The following is a 23978-nucleotide window of genomic DNA, read 5'->3' as shown; positions in this document are numbered from 1 at the left end:
GGATTCTCCTACATCATGACATACTCTAGCATGAAGTTAGTATGAGCAGAGCTAAGATGTAATTCTGTGGCGGGGAAGAAGAGTTAAGAAACTGTTCAGTATAGCCTGCCCTTCCTGAAAAAGAAACAAAATGTTTTCTATCTCAAGCATTCATATGATGCTGTATCTTTGGGCCATAGTGGGAATTTGGAAGTAGAGATGATCCAGTTATATAATCATAAAGGTATTAAACATTTGGAAAGAATTAGACCAGGAAAAAAATAATCTTAGTTTGAACAGTATTTGCAATGAAGCAAAAATGACTTAGATACAGCTCACAGAAACTATGAATGTAAGACAATTTGAAAAGTTTCTATGAAGCAAACAAAAAATATGGAAACTTGAACAAAAATTAATAAGACTAAACACAGTATCTGCTATATATACCATATCTCATTGATCCTATGTTATATTTTTCTTCACATTTTAACATTTATGAAATATTAAATCATCTTACAATTGATACTTTCTTGTAATGGATAATTTTTTATTAGTACATAAAATGGAGGTGCATCTTACAGTCAGCGATATCTTATATTCAAGGAATATGACTGTACACATTTTATATACAATATTCTCTTTAGTTAATGTAGGTCATTAATATTTTATTTTGTCAAAATTAAAAATAATTAGGAACAAGGCGTACATGTACATTATACCATGTTATTTAATGTTGTTCTATGGGTGCTATAAATTACATTAGACAGGAGGAAAAAAGTGGTATAAAACTCTGAAAGGGAGAAGTGATGTGAAATTAGTTATTTTTACAGGAGACCACTGCCAAAAAATGGCTGATTTCAGGTGTGTGCTTGTTAGTTGGGACTGGGGGAAACAAGGATTCAGTGACATCACAGATGTAGAAAGATCATTTTGTAAGGAAAAGGAATATATTGGCTAAGCTCAAACAGTTTCTCAAAAGTAGAATAGAGTAGGTAGAAGGAAGGTCAGCAATGAAAAAATCAGTAGAGATGAAAGGTTAAACAGTTTGGAGATGGTCAGAACTAGGGGGTGATAACAAGAGCTGGCATTTTAAAGAGGTGATAGAAGTATGGTACAAACTAGCTGTCCTCAAAGTTTCAAGGCGTAGATAAAGGCCCTATGGAATACTTACAAAAACTTATTCTATTTGCCCTGAAGAACAAACTCAGGTAATCAGCAGAAGAAAATAATGAAAATAGCCTAACGACTACAATGACAAGCTTTAGCCTCAACTCTTTATTTTTATATATAATATATATTGTAAATTGTATATATATGTTACACATATTACATATACATATATGGCATTTACCTTTCAAAAAACATGATTTAGGTATTATTACCCTAATTTGACAGCAATGGAAATTGAGGCTGATGTTAGGTAACAGCCCCATGATTGTAAGTCTCTGTGAGCACTTAACTTTTGATAGAACCAACATCAGCCATCAGTAGGTTAGCTATCTCAGGCTGCATCCAATAAAAGTAGGAACTATATCCTGCAGGGCTTATAAACACCAGGCTCTTCACTTTAGCAGCTCAGTTTTCATTTTACAGATGAGGAAACTAAAGCACAAAGAGGCTCTCTGATTTCTCTGATGGGGAATACAAGGAATAAGTTACAGCATTGAGACTAGGATCAAGTTCCCTCAGTCCCAATTCTTACCACCATCCACAGCTAGTCAAAACAAGTATCCAGGAAATTTCAACACAAAATAGAATACTGTAAGTACTGCCTCCATTATTAAAACGCCATTCTTGTTATTAAAACATTAGTCCTTTTCTTTCAGGTTCTCATCCAAAATGCTTTAGCAAAATGCACTGTTAGAAAGGAGGATGTTAGGGCCGGCCGAGTGGCGCGCTGGTTAAGAGCTGGCTTGGGACGCCAGAGGGCCCCAGTTCGGATCCCACATATGAGGGCCAGTGACACTGCCCTCTACAGCTAAGGTGCTGAACAACAGCTCAACCTGGAGCTGGGCTGCTGTGAGTCGCCGGCGACGGCGTAGGCTGCAGTCCCTGTGGCAGTGGGTTGCCATGGGCTACCGTGTGTAGCCAGCAGCCGCAGTGAGCGGCCGTCCAGAAGCCGGCGACTGATCTGCCTCGCCCGGGAAGAGCGCAATGATGGTGCCAACTTGGGCCAGTGAAGCAACGTCCTCCACAACTAGACTGAAGAACAAAACCACAGCAACTTGTCTGTTCCCCTTCCCCCAATTCCCCAGCACTGTTCCCATTCCCCCAATACCCCAATAAAAAAAATCTTTAAAAAAAAAGAATTCCAAAACCTATTAAAAGTATTTTGTCCCTGTCAATAGTTTCTCTGCATAATCCAGTACATAGAAAAATATCTGCCCAAAGCCTCACACATCACTTTCAATTTCAAAAAAATACTATTTGAACTGAAATGCTGACAAGCATCTATGGTCTAATATAGTAACATCACAATCTAACACAGACCAAGCATTTCTATTCTTAAAACTTTTAAGTAGAAAACCTTTCATACCCATTCCTAGTTTTTGCACTAGAAACAATAAAACCTATATTCTAAATGAGTTATAAGTTTTCCATGTTTTACAGAAACTGAAGAGAATTGGGATTGTGAATTTAAAGTTTTAATATGCATCTATTTGTTGAATTTGTGTAAATTAATAAACTAAAACATATAAAATATAACTAAACTTAAAATCAATATAATAAAAAGTGGGAATAGATAATAAATAGGCAAAATCAATAAGTAGGCAAACAAATGTAATGGGAAATTTTATTTTTATGTAACATTACTGTGTTTTTTAAAAAGTCACTGTTTCATGTCAATGGGGCATCTCTAGCGAAAAAAGTAGTAAATAAGCAACACATACAGTTTTACTGAAAAAGAACTTTGAAATATGTATGAAGGTAAAAGGTAATAGGAACAGATAGAAATAAAATGATAAAATGTGCCCGAGTTTAAATCATTGTCAATATCAGAAAATAATAATAAAAGCCAAGATAAATGACAGGCCACTTGATATTCCAAGTTAATGATTCATTCTCCTGAGAATAAAATTTGACAAAATTTTTTCTTTTCTTTAAACTTTTCAAATCTGGAAAGCAGAGCTCTTTGTGGAACCCAACTTACTGATACAACTACTTCTGGGTATGGCTGTTTGTCCTTCCCCAACTAAAGCCAAATACAGCCCAGGCCAGCTCCGGGGCTATGTTCAGAACTAGGGCTCCTTGGACCCCTTCTCTCCACCTCTGTGTATCGTCCCCCTTTCTCAGTCCCTACCTCCTGTCTGTCCCTGCGTGAATCCTGCACTTTCTCCCTCAGATACTAATAGGTACCTGGTCAGCAACCATTTATTGTTAAATTAAAATTCACATTAATGTATTAATTTAGGAAGCTATCTGGATAATTTTCAGAAAATTTTATGTGTGTACTGATTTGCCCTTCTGGATTTACTGGGTATTTTAAAAAAGAGGACTAAGTGGAAAAAAGAAAAGCAGCAACAAAATAAAGAACTGAGATTACTAACTGCATTTTTGCAAATGATTAGGTTACAATGTGGCAATCAGATCTTCTAAATTGCCAAAGGCAAAAACCCAAAACATTAAAATATCAATAAAATCTTACACGTTAGTGTATAAAGGAAGGATGCTGAGCATGTCTATGTTAAGTCTGGGGGAAGAAAGGTAAAATCATGTAAATTAAAACTCTTCTTCCCAATTTTCTGAGGAATAGATGGGAGAAAATAAGAATCTTACCTCCAGTTCAAAAGGTTATTGTGTAAGGATATGAAAACAACTAAAAATGTGTACCACCTGTATGTCTGTGTATACGAATAAAATATTTCAGGAAGAATATACAGAAACTGATAAATACAGTTGTTCCTAATGAGAAAAACGAGATGATTGAGGGAAAAAAATGGGAGGGGGAGGAAGATTATTCACTTTATACCTTTGGTACCTTTGAAGTTTGTAAGATGTCCATATTTCCCATTCTCCCAAACAATAAAATAACTAGGGGGGAGGGGCTCTATTAATCCTGCATTGCTTCTAAATAAAATACTATCCAGAGGGGGCTTACTTTAGCAAGAGCATCCAAGTAGCATCTGAATCTGAGCAAGGAGACCCTCTTCACTGGTATCCTATATTCCTACCTGGAGAACAAAGTCTTCTAATCAAAGAGATTATGAATCAAATCAAATTAGTACATTTTTATAACCTTACAGAAAAAATACTCTCAAAGTACAAATATGGCATTTATTTATGGCTTTCCCAGGATCATCATCTTCTTAAAGAAACAGTATTGTTGCTGCAGATTCCATCATTGAAAATTCAATGTTTTGCTTCTTAAAATTTCAATGCATTTGTTCTTGTATGGGAGACAGAATACTATTTGCTCTACTATTTTATGTTCATTAAAATTTTTAGAACACAAAGACTAAGATTTTCAAACTGCCTTGGCTAGATGCATATTTAAAAAAGAAAACCTCAATTAAAAAGAGAAAAATTAGTATTTGTAGTCCCTGAATAAATTCTTCATGTCAGTAACTCACCTCTACTACCACTTGAAATTTTCCAGAATAGTTCTCTATCTTCCTCTCAAAAGCCACCAGGATTTCTTGCATAGGAGCAAGGTTTTCAGGACTGGTTTCAAGATCTTTTGGATTCCAGCTGCTGGAAAAGAAGGGCCACCATTTTTGGTCTTGGGAACTCTTTGGAACTATTTAATACAGAGTCCATTCCTTCAGTTTTTATAAAAACTGTGTTTTAGGGGAGTTGTTCTCTTTCTGTTTTCATTGTTCTTTTTAAGAACAAAGTAAGTGAACCACACATATTTAAAATTTAAAATTTTAAAATGATATGTAATTAGAGCTACTAGTTTTCATTATTATTCACAATTTCTAGACATTCTCAGATCGTGATTTATCTGTTGCAGCATTTGATAGTTGCTACAAAGTTGAAGAAGTTTCACATCACAGTCTTTTGTCATCTGTACTTACTATGAAATTCATACCACTGGAAGTCTAGGAATAAACCACTACTTTCATCCTAGGTATTTAAGGCCCAGCTCAGGAGTCATCCTGGATTCTTTCCTCCTCTATCAGAAGTCTTAGTGATTCTAACTCTTTAATATTTCTTGTAGGCTTCCCCTGATAGTCAACCCCATTGCCATTACTGTAGTTCAGGATCTAGTCACTCTATTACCTAAGCCACCAAAGAAACAAGCCCATCAGACTTATGTTCTTAAAAGGAATGTAACATTAAATGTCATTCTTCAACCTAGAACATTTTAAGAGTTCCCTGCTTTGACCCTATCCCCACTCCTTATCATTCACAGGATCAAGACCAAACCAGCCGCTGGCTGGACATTTCACCTTTACCACCTATGATACACATAACTGCACCCAATGTTCTGTTCATAGGAAATTACCTTACTTTCTAAAATGCAACATGCTTTCTCCATCTTTCTGTCTAAAAGGAAATATGTTTAAACTTACCGTATCACCAGACTATTTTTTTTTAAAAAAGGAGCCACTACTATGTAACTTGCTGAAGATCACCCACCATTTAGTTAACAAAGCCAAAACCAGAACCCAGTTCTATAGAGTTCCAGCCCAGTGCTTTGACTATGTCTGCTACCCTCTATCATTAGTCTAGTCCATACAAAGCAGGGAAGAGAAGTGATTACACCTTTACAATATTATGTGCAATGAAATGAATAATAATTATGTTTCCAGATGAACCATTCACACAGGTCAGTATACACTACTACCTAACAATTTCCTACGGAATATAGCATTCTATATGCTGATATATAAGCCCTTACCTTCAAATAATTTATTCCTCCTTTAGTAATACTCTCTCAGTTCTACCTAGTTAGACAGTACAAAAATAACAGAATTAAATTACTTAAAGACTTCCACTGAGTAACATCTTACCATGCTTTTCACTGCTCTGACCCAAAAAATTATAGCCAGTCACTAGGAAAAGAGGATTCTAAAAATGATTACTGACCTTTTTAAAAGTTTAATCTTAAAAACAATTAAATCAAGAGAAAGAAGAAAACACAGTCCACAATCCTGCACATTCATATTCAAGATAAATGTAACTTTTTCCCAAATGGATTATCTAAAAATGCAAACTGCTTATTAAACTTCACAGATTAAATTTATTATAGACAGTATCACATTTCTTTCTTCACCTTACTCTGTACATGTGGACAATACATAAAGCTGCCCCCATGGGCTGGCCGAGTGGCGCGATGGTTAAGAACTGGCTTGGGACGCCAGAGGGCCCCGGTTCGGATCCCACATATGAGGGCCAGTGACACTGCCCTCTACAGCTAAGATGCTGAACAACAGCTCAACCTGGAGCTGGGCTGCCATGAGTCGCCTGCGACGGCGTAGGCTGCAGCCCCTGTGGCAGTGGGTTGCCATGGGCTACTGTATGTAGCCAGCAGCCAGCGTGAGCGGCCAGCAGCCGCAGTGAGCGGCCGTCCAGAAGCCGGCGACTGATCTGCCTTACCCGGGAAGAGCGCAATGATGGTGCCAGCTTGGGCCAGTGAAGCAATGTCCTCCACAACTAGACTGAAGAACAAAAAGACAGCAATTTGTCTGTTCCCCTTCCCCCAATTCCCCAGCACTGTTTCCATCCCCCCAATTCCCCAATAAAAATCTTTAAAAAAAAAAGCTGCCCCCTTGCTTTGCTCTTCTCTGAGAACACATTTAATGATCCTGGTGAGGGGTTAGCATAAATTGAATCTAAATCAACTTAAAAAGTTATGTATATACATTAGAGGCCATGATTTGAGAAATTTCATCAGCTTGATGGAACTATACTGAGCACTCTCTCCACAAAATAAGAGAAAAGTTTCTTGACCTTGGGTTTTTTTGAATAATTGTTATCAAGAATTGTGTACTGAAAGCTTATTATGTGCCTGGTTATATAAAGCACTATGAAAATTTATCTAAGGGCCAATCTCTTGAGAAATTAAACAATGTTCTAACACCTACAGGTCAAATGTGGTTAAATCACAGAACTCTTCAAATTAGCTTTTTTTAAATTGGAATTTCTTTGTATTAAATATTGCTTGTCATAGAAATTCTGTAATAGCAGTGACAATTTTTGAAGCTCCTCACACACAGACAAAAAAATTACAATTAGAAAAAAACAAAAACCCATGTACAATATTTACAACAAAACTTGGCCATCACACGGCAGAGACAAGGCACTAATGATCATTAGACCTGCATGATGCCTGCAATTAATATGGACTTTAGGGTGGATCTGAGAATAGAATAATGAAATAGTGAAGAGATACAAACTGGAAATTACAGTGAACCAATTTGAAAACATATATGAAACTGAAAGGGTTTTTACCCAATCCAATAATAAGTAAGTGCAAAGGATTCACAATAAGCTCAAAATGGGGGGGGGGATGGTCTAGCCTCTAAGAATTATCACAATTTTTTTTCCAGGACAGGGCCCCACACTGAGGAGAAACTACTGTGAAATGATTCAAAATGGAGCAGGATAAAAATAATGGAGATAACGGAAAACAAGGTACAGATGAAAGTGGCAGAACAGAGCAAGAAAATCTCAGAAAACAAGTAACCATATTTTTAAATATTACATGAAAACAACTGAAGAGAGAGATCTGTGAAATTAGAAAAGCTATCTTGAATATCTATTCCTTTTAAAAGTAATGGAAAACTAATGCTACATAAAAATAATCAACAGAAAAGAATCAAGATCAAATCTCAAAGTTATTAGAAGAATAAGCAGCAGAATTACATCTCTTCAATGAAACTACACTAAACCAAATATGCCCAGAAAACAGATCAAAACTGTAAATTACTAATTCAAAATGAGCTAAAAGACATATACAAGATATTTAAGAACATATAAAATGAGTTAAAAGACATGTGAAGTTACAAAAGAACAACTAAATCAGAAATTAGAAACACTGAGATTTAAAATAAAAACTCAGAAAAGCATTAGGAAAAAAAATATTTCAGAAACGAATATGAAAACAAACACAATAAACAATGCCTTAAGAAAACTGAAGGGGCAAAAGAAGAAAATGTTTTATAAATATTTTTAATAGAAAATAAAAATAAAATAAAATAAAAAGAGAATAATGAAAAGGATCATACAGAAAGTGACAAATATGGGAGTCCAGCAATGACGATCCAACATACAGGTAAGAGAATCACTTAAGAAGAAAACTCAAGGAAACAGAATACTAAAAAAATAATTTTTAAAAAGTCACTGAAATAAAAAAAAATAATTTTGAAACTACATATACAAAGTGCAAACCAACATATACTTGTACCATGCAAACATTAAGCAAAACAAGGCCTCAATGGCTACAGGAAAATGCATAATAATATGATATACCTATACCGCTGCTATGCAACAAAAAGATAATCTGAGCCTGTTATAGTGCTTTAAATTTTCTAGTAGTCTCATTAAAACTAAAATCAGGTACAGTTAATTTTAATAATATATTTTATTTAATGCATGTTTCTCCTCTGCAGAACTCCCATGGAAAACATAATAACTTAATCTCACCTTCATCAATGCAATACATTCTTGGATCCTGTTCCAAGTAAAACAAACCTGCACAACTGCATGATTCATGTCAAATTCAAGTTCTAACTGCCTATCAACAGAAACATTCAGAAAATTGGGTGGACAGAAAATGAGAGGGAAGAAAGCTTCTATTCTTTTGTTATAATAGTAAACAATGATGTAAAAAGAGCTGGGTTTAAAAACCTTTCTTTCCAGCCAAAAATGTAGTCAAAGCTAAAGTAAAAATAGTAAAGATATGAAAAGAGGGAGTGAAAATGCCTACAAAATGTTTTGTCAAGTTCACGAAGGATAAATCATATGCCTATGGAAACTGGGCAATTTCACATGTAAAGTTCCCCAAGATATGTTTGATAAATGAATAAATTTTAGTTGTGTGGCTTTGGTGTTCCCAAGAAAATATGAAGTACCATACCATAAATGATACTAGTAAATAATAAACAAAGAATCTGCAAGAGAAGATTACTAAAAGATTTATAGATACACAAAGTATTAAATGTGGTCCAAAAGTTATCAATAAATACCAAATATATGGAATATCTGTTACAATATGGACAATCTCACCAAGATGTTTTATTAGGCAACACAATTTACAAGACTCTCTATAAAGTAAGCTAAGAAACTGGAGAGCACAAATAATGTTTCTCTATAATAAAAATAAGGTGTTCTTCCCTTTAACTCCTTTAATGCAGACACTGAAAATTGATTAAGAATTTTTAAATAATGGGGAAAAATTAAAATCAAGACTTGGGGTTAATAAAGCAATACAAAATAAAAAAAATAAAAGCTATAGTATTTACAAAAGTATTTAAAAATTGGTCCTTTCCGAAATATTGAGGAGTACCTGACAATAAACCCAATATCAAAGACATTTAATCTGACCATGGACCACACTTCAAAAAAGAATTTTAATTAAAATTTAAGGTGAATAACTCTATTTCTATGCTAATAAAAATCAAAATAAGTTTTGGTAGATAAATTATTTTTTTTTAAATAAGCATACAGCAATTCTATCACAGCTATGATGTCCCCAAAACTCTCACATACACAACACACACACAAGGTCTAAAACTTGCCACTGTACGCTACACTGGCAGCACTGTACAAACAGTTCGGTAAGGTTTCATAACCTTGGTATATCAGTGTCTCACAGCTGTGTTCGTGCTGACATGTGGTGGTGTCTTGCTGAGTGGCGTTCATTATTATTGTTGTGTGTTTTTGTGTGCTGTTGCAAGAATGTCTGAGCTTGAAATAGAGCAACAAACATAAAATTTCTTGTTAAACATGGCAAGAGTGGAAGTGAAATCAGGGACATGTTAGTCCAAGGTTATGGGGATAATGCCATGAAGACAACGGCAGTGTACAAACGAATTAAAATATATTTTTGATGGGAGAGAATGTGTCACTGATAAAGAGAGGTCAGGGCAGCCAGTAACAAGCAGAACTGACAAAAACATTGCAAAAATTCATCGAATTGTGTGTCAAAATCGTCAGCTGACTGTGAGAGGCACAGCAGACCACATAAACATCAATAGACAAACAGGAAAATCTTAACTGAAAATCTTGGCATGAGAAAGATGTGTGCAAAAATGGTCCCAAAGAAGCTCACCGATGAACAAAAGTAAAGGAAAATTGAAGTTTGCCAAGACCTTTTGGAGAGGCAAGACGATGTTTTGGGCCATGTTATCACTGGTGATGAAACATGAGTGCACCAATACGACCCTGAAACAAAGTGTCAAAGTGCATAATGGAAGTCAGCCAATTCTCCCCGACCATAAAAGCTCTGTCTGTCCAAATCAAGAGCCAAAACGATGTTCCTAATTTTTTTGATGTCAGAGGGATTATTCATTATGAATTTGTACCAACTGGACAAACAGTTAACCAAGTTTACTATTTGGACGTGCTGAAAGGCTGCGTGAAAAAGACAAAAACGACCTGAACTTTTCGCCAACAATTCTTGGCTCTTACATCACGACAATGTACCAGCTCACACAGTGAGGGAGTTTTTAGCCAGTAAACAAATAACTATTGGAACACGCCCCCTACTCACCTGATCTGGCCCCCAGTGACTTCTTTCTTTACCCCAAGATAAAAGAAATATTGAAAGGAAGACATTTTGATGACATTCACGACATCAATGGAATATGACAACAGCTCTGATGGCCATTCCAGAAAAAGAGTTCCAAAACTGCTTTGAAGGATGGACTAGGTCCTGGCCATCAGTGCATAGCTTCCCAAGAGGAGTACTTTGAAGGTGACAGTAGTGATATTCAGCAATGAGTTTGTAGCACTTTTTCTAGGATGAGTTTGCGAATTTAATTGCCAGACCTGTGTGTGTGTGTGTGTGTGTGTGTGTGTGTGTGTGTGTGTGTGTGTGTATCACTAATAGAAGTATGGTGTACCTATAACACCAGATAAGAAACCTTGAGGCAAAACTTAAAAAGTAGTTACATTTTACAGAGTTCTCACAAAAAAGAACATTTTTATTTAATATCTTGACTGGATTCAGAGATTAAATCACATTTCCACATTAACCAATAAAAGATCTAAAAAAAAATAAGAGCTAAACAAAGCTTTGAAAATTAGAAACATGATTTTCATGAAATGTTGGGGTGGTGGTAGGGGATGACGTAGGGTAGAACTATATGCAGTGAAAGTATTTCTCTTCTATAAATAAATGCTACCCAAGCATGTTTTTATATCAAAGAAATTGTTATAAAATCGCCTATAAATAAGGAACACTAAATCACATTGTAATCTTGTGAATTAAGAGTCAGAGTTAATAAGAACAAATTCCAAAGGATAGAAGTTCCAATGTAAGCAACCTAAGGGTATAGACATCAGTGTAGGGGTTGCCCCTGGAGGGCTTCACTAGAAATTGGCACAAGAAAACTTTCCAGGATGATGGAAATGCTCTGCACATCTTCAAGGGGGTGTTGGTGACACAGTATAGACATTTGCCAAGACACATAAAACGCACTGACATTTGTAAATTGTTCTGTCTGCAATTATACCTCAATTTTTTAAGGAAAAAAAGCAAAATAAATAAATAAATACATACATACATACATTGCCAGGGTACCGAGTTGGATTATATGGAACATAATATGTTTAAATCTGAATAAAGAGCAATCTTAATAGACAACTGATGTGATTCCTAACTATTCACCTCAAAATGCCTTAATATCCATCCAATACTACTACGAATGAATTATTTTTCACAAATATTCTCAAAAAGTTATTTATACTCAATAATACCACACAGTGAATTAATTTATTTACTCAGTAGTACATTAGCAACAAATTCATCACAGTAGATTCACTAGAAAGCTTAACTGATTAAGAGCAGAAAAAAGGTTTTACACAATGAGCAACTGGACTACTAACAACTGACAAGCTAATATAATTGACTGTTTAAAAGGTGCCAAGCCTGTTCTAAATGCTTTACCCATATTAATTTACTGGCTCCTCAGAGTAACCTACAGAGGTAGACACTATTACTATTCTCATTTCACAAATGAAGAAACTGAGGCATATGAAGTTAAGAATTCACCTGTAACCACCCAGCTCTAACTCTGGTAGTCTGACTCTACGCACAACTTTCTAATAGAATCACATTGTTCTAGAATCAGTTGCCTTGAAGTTTTCTAGACTGAAATGAAGGTTGTGTTCTACAGTATGGAACCCTGGGGTCTTCATCACTTACCTACTCATTACTGAAGAACAGCTCTGCCTTTATTTGAGATTAATCACAAGGCCAACCACAAGAATACTGGATGGTGTATCTGTCTGTGAGATTACGATTCTGTTCTTTTTTTTTTTTCCAAGCAAAACTTTATTGTCTGCTGATGTGATTTTTTAAGTGACTGCATCCTAATCTTATCTCTCATCAGAGAACACCTGGAAGAGGAGCTCTGTGGTAGATGGAGCCGTACAGAGAATTCTGTGGTGACAAGTACTAATCAGCAGTCTTGCATTCCAAGATAATTCTTATTTCAGAAAGTTGACAGTTGGGTCCATACAAATAGTGTTCAAATACAATTTCAAAGACTATCACTTAATTGTTTTCATATCCTGACATTTTTAATAATATAGTAGTACTCTGCTGTGTACCTGTCACCTATTCCACAGAAAACCCTCAGATTGGGAAGTTCTGCTCTAACTTACAGAAAAAGAACAGCTGCGCACCTCAAATAACCTGCTACTCAACTCCTTTCAACAACCTAGTTGAGAAAAATAATATTCTGGAGAACTGAAATGTCTAGGGATTTCATGGTTTGTTCTTAGTCTGAATAAACCATTAAAAAGGCAATACACTTTAGGTTTTGAATGTTTTGTACCTCTATAACCCATTACAAACACCCAGTTATGTTTTCAAGCTACACTTCACATTTTCTTAAAGACAACTTAGAAACACCACCATGAAATCTGTTACCATATTTACCATAAATGTTAAGAATATTGCCTTATATGAAATGTTCCAAAAGCTCTGCTTTCTTGATATAACAGTAAATTTTCTCCTCAAAGATCTTGAAAATACCTAAAGTATATTTCCCTTTATGCTCTAGCCAGCAAAAAACTCAAAAATGTATTTAAAACTGAACTAAATAAATTGACTTTATAGCCTGAACATCTCTATTTTTTTCTGAGTATTTCTGAGGCTTAATTTTTAAAAATATTTAAATCTTCGCTCCATCTAGAATTTACTTTGGTATAAATATGCCTTCAGTATAGAAGTTTTACTTTTTTTAACCAAATCTATATATCTTTCTTTTAATGACCCACTCCCCCCAGAATTCTAAACTATTCTTTCTATCCTTACTCACCCCATCCATGTGAATTTTTGTGTTTTGTTTTTTTCTGATTGTGACGTCTGTATATCGAGGTTCAACTACATTGTATACTTAGCCTTCACACTAAGTAAAGGTACTCTTAAACTGCGTAAGAAAAAGTAGTGTAATTTCACTGTGAATTATAAAATAAAGCTTATAGAAATAATTGTTTTACATTAGGAGTCAACCTTAAGGATCAGAAAGTGTGATTTTGAGAATTTAAGGCGGTCATACTGGAAAAATGGCAAATCCATAAAATTACAAATTTATTCTAACAAAGCTAAACCATTCAAAGTAAGTCCAAATCAGTCATTAGAACATTTGCAAACGGGGCTCTCTTCCAACTATTATACCTTATCTGAAAATCAAGAACAACTCTGTACAGAAGGGAAATCCTTTTAGTTCTTAGACTAGAGTGGTTTATTCTTTATCTTTACCCAGGCTCCCTCTACTGACAGAAACACAAAACAGACTATGGAATTATACTGGCAAATTTCATCAACACAAGAAAAAGGAATTCATTTTTTAAATACTACAATATCAACATTTTGGATAAAAATAGATTAAAAACTGACTTTCCTATAGACCCAAGATGAAATAAACATTGCAAACTGACAATTCAAAGAACACTCAAATTTTATATGTGGCATTTCAACATACTACTACTTTTTCAACATGCCATTTCAACATACTACTAATTTTCAATATTAGTCCTTAGATGCAAGAAGGGTTACAGATTTTAAATTTATTTTAAATATTTTCTCAGTAAGGAAATATTTACCTGTATCTGTTCCGGTGTCCATTGGTCTAGGTTGACTGACTTGACCCTGGATATATGAACCCCAAGATTTCTATGGATTCCAGCACATCTGATGCAAATAAACACACCAATATTCCAGGAAGCCCATCGGGGACCTAATTAAGGAGAATAAAAAGAGAAAAGCAAAGATTAAAAACTAAAATAAATAACATGACAGCATATAAACATCATTCTGGAATTTTATACAATTATAATAGAGGCTTACAGCATTTACATGCTCAAATTCTCAAATGGTACAAGCAGCAGCTTGCTAAGATGACATGTATCTGAAAGGTTAAAAATCAACCTTCTAAGAACCTTAATGAGTTTACTATTGTAGTTTTGCTTTCCTAGAAATTTCCCCCGAAATCTGTCTAAGAATTTAAAACTAATTTATGAGAACAGGTTTTTCACTCCGCATATTTGAACAAGTAGTAATATCCCACATTAAAAAGTAAGTCCTTTATTAAATGTGGTATTGCTTAAAAGATTACCAACAAATACAAATCAAACAGATTTTTTTTAATGAAACACATAAATTAAAAAGAAACAGACAAACAACCTAATAGGAAAATGGGCAAAAAGATATGAGTAATTCACACAACAAGAAATATATGGTCAATAAACACATAAAAACATACACAACCTCACTGGTAATTAGGCAAAATGCCCTTTAAAACTCTGACAACCCACATTTTGCATTCAACACATTGGAAAAAAAATTTTAATAGACTAATATTAAATATTGGTAAGGATAAGAAACAACAAGGACTGCCTCAAAAAGCCTTATATCAGATAAATCTCAAATATAACCCTGAGATTAAGAAATTTAACAGATGAACTGAGGTGTGCTATAAAATGTTGGTTCTTTGGGTCATGGTCAAAAAATTCTGAAAAACACTGTAGAGAAATGCACATAAGTATACAAGAATACAAACCTTAGCTGTACTATTTTCATACCTTTGAATGTTTATTCTTGATAATTTTAAATGTTATGATTATTTTCACATATTTCTTGTATAATTAAAGTAAAAATGGAAAAAATTATATCTGAAAATTATGTCAATATTCAAAAGCTTATGTCTAAAAGATTTATCTAAATTACATAGGCAATAAACTGTGACACTGATGTTTGTAATATTTTTCCTGATATAGCTGCTCGGGCAAGGGAAATGAAAGAAAAAAATAGACAAACGGGAATATATCAAACTAAAAAGTTTTTGCACACCAGAAGAAACAAAAACAAAATGAAAAGACAGCCTACCGAATGGGAGAAGACATTTGCCAATGATACATCTGATAAGGGGTAAATAAATATCCTAAATTTATAAAGAATTCATACAACTTAACATAAAAACAAACAAACAATCCAATTAAAAAAAGGGCAGAGGACCTGAACAGACACTTCTCCAAAGAGGACATACATATGGCCAACACACATATGAAAAGATGCTCAAACGTCACTAATCATCAGAAAAAGACAAATTAAAACGACAGTGAGGTATCACCTTACACCTGTCAGAATGGCTGTCATCAATAAATCAATAAACAAGTGTTGGTGAGGATGTGGAGAACCCTCGTGCACTGTTGGCGGGACTGTAAATTGATGCCACCAGTATGGAAAACAGTGTGGAGGTTCCTCAGAAAATTAAAAAGAGAAACTACATTATGACCCAGAAATTCCACTTCTGGGTATTTATCCAAAGAAATCCAAAACACTAATTTGAAAAGATATATGCACCCTTACGTTCACTGCAGTGTTATTTACAATAGCCAAGATATGGAAGCAACCTAAGAGTCTATCAACAGACAATAAGATAAAGAAGATGTTGTACATATATACAATGCAATATTACTCAGCCATAAAAAATAATGAAATCTTACCATTTGTGACAACATGAATGATCCTAGAGGCAATTATGCTAAGCGAAGAGAAAGATAAATACCATATGATATCACTTATGTGTGGAATCTAAAGAACAAAATAAATGAAGAAACAAAACAGAAATAGTCTCATAGATATAGAGAACAAACTAATGGTTTCCAGATGGGAGGGGGGTAGAGAAGGATGGGTGAAAAAGGTAAAGGGATTAAGAAGTTACAATTGGTAGTTACAAAATAGTCATGGGGATGTAAAGTACAGCATAGGGATTATGGTCAATAATATTGTAATAACTATGCATTGTGCCAGGTGGGTACTGGACTTATTGGGAAATCACTTTGTAAATCATATAAATGTCTAAACACTGTGTTGTATACCTGAAACTAAAATAATAACAATGTCAACTGTAATTGAAAAAAATTTTTAAAAGAAAATATTTTGAAAGTTTTAAAGCAATAACTTAAGTACAAGTTATTGTCATATTAAGAAATTTTGAAAATCAAAATACAATACTTTTCTTTCTCTAGAAAAGTTTCTCTATTGGTCTGCAAAACAAGTTTATCTTAACTGTCCTTAAAAACAACTCTCGAAAAGGCAGTGAGTCAAGTACACAATGGGAAAACAAAAGATTTTCAACGCACTCCAAGTGAAGCTTCATTTTTGTTCTTAAAATAGAATGACTCCCTTTAGAATATCTGCAGGAAACCCACAGCCAATACAAATGGAGACTTTTCTCTATAGCACAATTTTCCTGATGTAGCAAATGTTATGATTGAATGAATTAATTAGAAAGCATTATTTGCATAATGTGATAGTGAATGTCCACGTCGGTAAAAAGCTGTAGCACCCAATATAGTGGTGCATTTTTACAATAGCTAAAGATAATAAAGGGATTAAATTGTACAAAAGCATGTAGAACAAAATGGCTATAGCCATTTATTCTAGCAGTAATAGAATGAAATGGCTATATTACTATTGAGCAAAAGCTAGATCTAATGAAATGTTAGGTGATGCTTAGGTTTTATACCATTTAAGGCTATAAAACCATTTCATTGATTCCTGAAAGAAAAAAAAAAAAGCAAATAGCTTTGCCATCACTTATGGAAAACTTTAGCCCCAATCACTCTGACCAACTGAAATAATAATGTAATCTTGTCAGCGCATGTTTCTTTGGAATATAACTATCATATCTTAAAAATACAGTTAGGAACCCCCAGAAATAGACTTTTAAAATTCTAAATGAAATTACAAATGGATTATCTACGCTAAAAAATTAGCCTTGTTAATCTACCTAAAATTACCTTGATAAGATAATAATAGCTGCTTAACATGGCAGTTGTTCAATTATTGGTATGAAAGCCTCATTTTCATTCACTAAACTATTCAATGAGTCCTTACCAACTCTGTGCCAAGTAAATGTTGTTAAAAGACCATGCACACAAAGTTCCCAGACTCAGGAGGTCAAGCCATGTATAAACAGGTATAACCATTTAAAAAACAATTTGGTGAAACCTAGTCAAGTTTTAGATGAATAAACCCTTCCACCATACAATCTATTCATTCTCATTCCTCCCTCTCCCTCTCCCTCTCTCTCACACACACAGAGATTTATCAATGTATATACATAATATGCCATAACTATGTGTACATACACACTCACACACACAACACACCCTACAAACCCTACAGCAATATTGTAAACCACAGGTCACGACATATTAATCTCAATAAGTATTTATTTTTAGAAGAGAAAAATATGAGTGCATCACATGAAGGGTAAATGTAATTTTGTTTAAACTAAAAATCAGTAACATACATACATATATACGTGTACAAGCAGAAATACACACAAAAATCCAGTCATGATGTAAAACATTGTTTATCTGAGTCATGGTCAAATAAGGCTGAAAAACACTACAAAGAAACTCATACATGTACGCAAGAAGCCATGTAGCAGAGTATTTATAGAAGCATAGTTTCTAAAAATTATTAGAAATAAATATTCACCAGTATGATTATCTCACCATTCGATGGACTATTATACCACAGTAAAAATGAATAAGCCGCACATATTTACATGAATATATCTTAAATATAACATGGAGTAATGGATTTTAGCATAATGTGATATATATATATATGGCAATGAGGACCACCAACTAAGGAGACAAGGTCTGTTGGAAGGCACACAGCTGTTACAGAAGAGGCAAAGCCTGAAGTGAAATTTAAAGGCTGAATAGTAGGCAGTAGGCACAGAATATGCCAAGACACATTCTTGGCAAAGGTTAAAAAAGGGGTGGTATGGTAGGGGACTTTGGTATAGCTGAAGGGTCGAGTGTCAGAGCATTGGGGAAAATTTTCAGGAGACAGTAAGAGGAGGCCACATAGTAAAAGGCTAACTGGTTTACCCTGGCTCCCATGGAGAAGGTCCCTAATACCTCTTCAAGCTCATCATGGCTCTCCCACTCACCTACTATGATTACACATGCCCTTTCTTGCCTTTGTGCCTTTCCATTTGTTGCTCCCTCCGCCCCACATGTTTTCCTTAGGTCTTCGCATGCCTGGCTCACTTTGTCCTGTAGGCCTCAGTTCACACACCGCCTGCTCATAGAGGACTTCCAGGACTATTCTAGCTACATCTCCCTGCCCCAGTTACTCTCCAACATGTATAACATGTATAACAATATGTTTTGAAGTTTATGTAAAAATCTATGGTAAACAAACAGATAAACACTAATAGGTAAATAGAGGATTTAATTATTTTAGCACGTAAGTCTCAAACTAAGAAAAGTTAAAGAAATGCATAGTAAATTCTAAATCATTACCTCTCAAACTCTACTGTGCATACACATCCCTGGGGATATTATGAAAATGTAGACTCTAATTCTGTAGCCCTGGAATGGTACCTGAGCCTCTGCATTCCTAACAAGCAACCTGTGATGCCCATGCTGCCATCCACATTTTGAATAGCAAGACTCTAGATTATTCTTGACAAAGTCTTCAACTTAAGCATTCAGCATACTTCCTGGTCTGCTTTCATTATTCCTATTGAGTACGTGACTTAAACTGAATTATTTATTTTAACATACTACAAATCAGATCTGCTGAGAAGAAAATTCAAAGTGTACTTAGAATTCAAATGTTGGGTTATTTTGAGTTATCTAGATCACTATCTCACTAAAAACAACACAAATAAGCTAATGTCAACTAAACTAGTATTAGTAACCTCATAATCATAATCACACTAAAACAAAACTCCAGTAACAGAAGAGAAGATGTGCTCACTAATGTTAGCACCTCGACTCATATGAATCATCAGTGAATACTTAGGGAATATTAACAATCCAAACACAACATGTTAAAGGACTAATAAATGTGGCAACTGTAAGAATGGAAATGAATGCATGTGAGAATCACCCGGAAGAACTGACAAGACTCAGTGATTGGGAAACACAATGATAGGGGAAAAGGTAGAAACCAAGATGGCTGCAATTTCTGCTTTAAATCTGGGATTTAAAGCATAAATGTTATTGCGGAATCAGAAAGCTGTGCTTTAAATGACAGTGACACACCCAGATGAAAATGTCCAGCAAGGAATTAGCAATATAGGGCTGAAGATACATACATGAGCACCATCTTCAAGATGACAGCTGTAGCCCCAACAAGAAGAAGAGCAAAAAAAGCAGAGTACTAAGCATTAGGGAGAAACTAAAAAGTAGTGCAAAATTAGAGAAGGCCAGAGTTTTAAAGAAAAGATTGTCAACAGTGTCAAAAATTTCAGAGACATCAAGAATGAGCTAGGACAGAACATCTGGATGTGTTAACTGAGAGGTCACAGGTAACCTCAGAGAGATTAGGCAGCGAGAGAGGGAAGGAATTCTCCCATTCTGATTTTCATTGCCAGATTAAACTCTTTCACCATTTTAGTCTGCAACTCTAAACCTTTAATACAGTTTTATATTTTCCTCTATTTTATTTTCATGACCATCTATAATCTTGATCCTTCTTAAACTTTAATTTGCCCTACACCAACTTACATTCTCAGGAAGCCAACAGGAACAGACTCATTGCTTTCCCTTGAATACAACTCAATTATCCCGTCTTGAAACTTTCCTGCACATCATTTCCCTTGCCTAGAATGTTCTGCTTGTGACCATACAACTCCTACCTCATCTTCAAGGCCAAACGAGTTTCATATTCTCCACAACGTCTTTCCTTATTTTCTTATTTCTTTCCATCTCTCCATTCTCCTTCCCTATTAGATTGTCGGAAAAGTCATGACGTATTTTTTCTATGTTTTTCATTGCAAAAATGCATCATGACTTTTCCGACAACCCAATATAAATGCCATAACAGCTTGTCTCACATAATATGCCACAATCGACAGCTTCTATTTTCTTCACTTGTAATCAGTCTCTACTAAAGCTGATGGTAAATTCTTCACTGGGCAAGCTTCTATATGGCTTTCTGCATCACCTGTAGGACTAGAGTAAGGCAATAGGCAGTACAATAAAAAATCAGCTAAGTCTGATGACTTAGTTAAATATACAGGTCGATACCCGAAGTTACCCATCTACTGTTTTAAAAACAATTGCAAAAACTGAGGCAGAAATTGTTGTGTTTAATATCTATTTTGCCATTCTTCTGTTTAATAAAAGCCCCTAAATTTTAGCTAGAAACATGGCTGCCCAGATAGAAACTATATTTCTCAGCCTACCCTGCAGCGAAGTGTGGTCACATAAAACCAAGTTGTGAACAATGGAATGTGAGCTGAAATGTGCTTTGCCACAAACCAAATTGGGCCTATGTTCCTCTTGCCTCCTCCCCTTTCCCATTAGTTGGGAGATCATAAAAAATGAACCTGCTACCTTAGATCCAGCTATGAAAGCCCCATATTGAAGAATGACGGAGCTACTCCATACACATTGGACAGTTCATCTCCAGACTAACATGAAGGAGAAATAAGCTTCAATCCTGTTTAAGCCATAGTATTTCAGGGTCTTTTTGTTATAGCAGCTAAACCTATAATCTACCTAATTCAATGTGGATTAAATTTGCATGTCGGTAACTGTAAAAAGAACATACCAGAGATTTAATCCCTTATTTCAGTGCTAAATTCTAAAAGAAGTATTAAAGAATAATATAGCACATTTTTATTAAACCTGAGTTTTCTAGATTCAATTTAAATCACCAAATATGTAGTAAGTGTCCATTTCACCAAGGTATTAAACAAAGAGGACAAAACACAAGTCCAGCCTTTAAGGAGCTTGCACTCTAATAAGGCATATATGGTCATCATAGTATAATTGCAAATGAGGAGGAACACACAAGAGGAAAAGACGCACGTTGGCCAGGAATATTAGCACAGGCTTTGTAGAGACAGTGTCATTTGAGGTGATTACTGAAAGAAAAGTCCAGTTAGAGCAGGTAAAGTCTGGAGAAGGTACAAAGATAAGGTATATTCTAGGTAAAATGGACAGTGCCTGTCCTCTCCCACCTTGAAGAGTTTCAGCTATGCTATAATGCTCTAGCCAAAAAAACACATCATTGCAGCACCTGACTACTGCTAAGTTTCTTTTATTTAAATACTGATTTCCTCTTTTTTAAGTTGTGACACATACACACCTAAAATCTGTATAGTACCAAGGGACAACTAATTTTCAGATAGAGATGAAAGACAGTTTTAAGGTGCGAAAACTGCAGAAAGTGGAAAATGAGGTTTACTTAATAACTTATATATATAATGTAAAAAAAGACTATACATCTTTACAATGAACAGGAATTTTACTGAGAGGTCAATATACTTGTCTTGTAGCTTTCATACCTTTTGAGAATAAGATGAAATTGTATGCTCTTCTGAGAAGAAACTTCTCTTAAGTTTCTATCATGATAGACTAGCAAATGGAAAAGGTACTTTGAATTTTTTTATAAATAGAAAATAAAACACAACAATGAAGAGAAAGATAACAATAACTGCTAACAGTAATTTCCTTTAAAGACTTAATTCTGCTATAAAGCCTTCTCCAATTCCCCCAACACTTTTTAAATAACATTTATCACAATGATTTACAGTTAATTGCTTTAGCTATCTTTTCTGAGTAACAGTTATCTCTTTGAGAATAGGGACTTCATTTGATTGAACCCTGTATGCTCTGTACCCAGCACAATGTCTGCTATAAAAATGTAGGCAGTCTCTAGCTTATAATGATAGCCAAGACCTTGAGCTGCCTGAGTTACTGCTGCCAAAAACTGCTAGGAGGGTGTTTTTAGAGGAAATCACCATCTTATTGCATATGGTGGATATCATTCATACTCCCAAGTACACTGTCTCATTTAATCCTAATAACCATGTGAGGTAGGTAATATTATAGCATCATTTTAGGGAATGAGAAATAAGGTCAAAACATAAAGAAAAATTCTAGAAAGCGGGAGAGAGAGCTAACTATGCCATGGGCAGATTTCCAAAATGCAACTCTGGATACTTTGCATCTCCTACTTTGATAATTTCATCCTTTCAAAGAACATTCCCTTTTACTGGCTGACTGGGTTTACTCTGTCAACTTTTTGAAATGCCAAGTCACTTAAGCATGGGGGCTAAAAATACAGATTTAAAGATGCAAATAATCTTTTCAACCTCTCCAGAATTATCAATCCTTCCCAAATTATTATATATTCACTTTATTTATTTCCTCATAATACGTAAGATTCAGTTAAGAACTAGATTTGGTTTGGTTTGATTTGTTGGAGAAGGAAACTGCAAGGACAGAGAATTTTGGTCAAGGAAGAACAGAGGAGAGGAGGGCAAAATCAACAGGGATGTAAAGGGTAAATCATAAGGCAGCATCACTGTAATGGATGCCTAGGGCAAGGGATACACACCAAAGCAGTAAAGGATCGGAAAGAGAAACTACCCTTATCAAAGTATTGTCCAGGATCAAGCATGAAACAAGGAAGATACCCTTTCTCTTTCAACACCAAGAAGGCCCTTTGTTCTTTACCCAAGAGTGACTAGCCTTTCATTACTCATGGTCAGCTATGGTATGGGCTAGGCATGCTTGTGGATCACCAAGAGAAACAAGCAACAACCCATGAAATCATGTTTTCCAGATTGTAAGCTGAACTACAAACTTGTAAAAAAAGAACTTGAACTATGTGATTGGCCAGGGGGGTGGGGGTGGGGGGGTATTGCAAATAAGCATGACAGATCTTTTTGTAATAAAACAAATGTTCTAAAATAAAATTTGATTATGGTGATCGCTGTAAACTGTTAATATATACTAAAATCACTGAATTTATAATACATGAATTTTAAAAAGTGAATTTTATAGTACATAAATTATATCTCAATAATGCTGTTTTTTTTTTAAATCTGTATATATTTCTTTAATTGTAGACATGAAATATCATAATTCCTTTTATTGCTTTTTCCTTCCTCTACCGGAAAAGAAAGAATGGCAGGCAGCAGTAGAACTGTTAATCGAAGCTGAGAAGGCACTAGTAGATTATCTCAGGATGTGCAGTCCTGGCAGATATACAGAAATGTCAGGCAAGAAGCCATGGAGCTGATACATGGTAAGCTCATGATAGTATTAATTTTTCATTAATATATATCCTAATTGAACATGGTAGCTGTCATCTTTTGGAGATTGGCTTAATAGCTACAATTTTTTATTTTAATTTTTAAGCAAGATCACTTCAATCATATAAAAACAAAAGCCCAAGCAATAAATACATCCCAACAATAGGTGGTTTCTTAAAGAAGTCAAAATAAGATCCCCCAATTTTGTTGTCAAAATCTTAACCTTTCACCAGGCCAAGATCCAAACCGAATGATAAAATTTGGTGCCTCTGTTTCCCTTTTGGTGTTTCTAATTAT

At 34.9% G+C, this 23978-nt stretch overlaps 1 protein-coding gene across 5 annotated transcripts in view; it reads right to left on the bottom strand.

Annotated features, from left to right (window-relative positions):
* Positions 1 to 23978, bottom strand: part of SMAP1 (small ArfGAP 1) — a 149773-nt gene that overhangs the window by 82555 nt on the left and 43240 nt on the right. For all 5 annotated transcript variants that reach the window (XM_019664004.1, XM_019664000.1, XM_019664002.1 and 2 more), the window contains exon 2: positions 14203 to 14336. In XM_019664004.1, coding sequence (XP_019519549.1) covers positions 14203 to 14336 — 134 coding nt within the window. The remainder of the gene's footprint in view (positions 1 to 14202; positions 14337 to 23978) is intronic.

Source organism: Hipposideros armiger, unplaced genomic scaffold, assembly GCF_001890085.2.
Source record: "Hipposideros armiger isolate ML-2016 unplaced genomic scaffold, ASM189008v1 scaffold_413, whole genome shotgun sequence".
Classification (NCBI taxonomy): Eukaryota; Metazoa; Chordata; class Mammalia; order Chiroptera; family Hipposideridae; genus Hipposideros; species Hipposideros armiger.
Note: the sequence above shows the minus strand (reverse complement) of the source record. Positions and strands in the feature narration are given on the sequence as shown.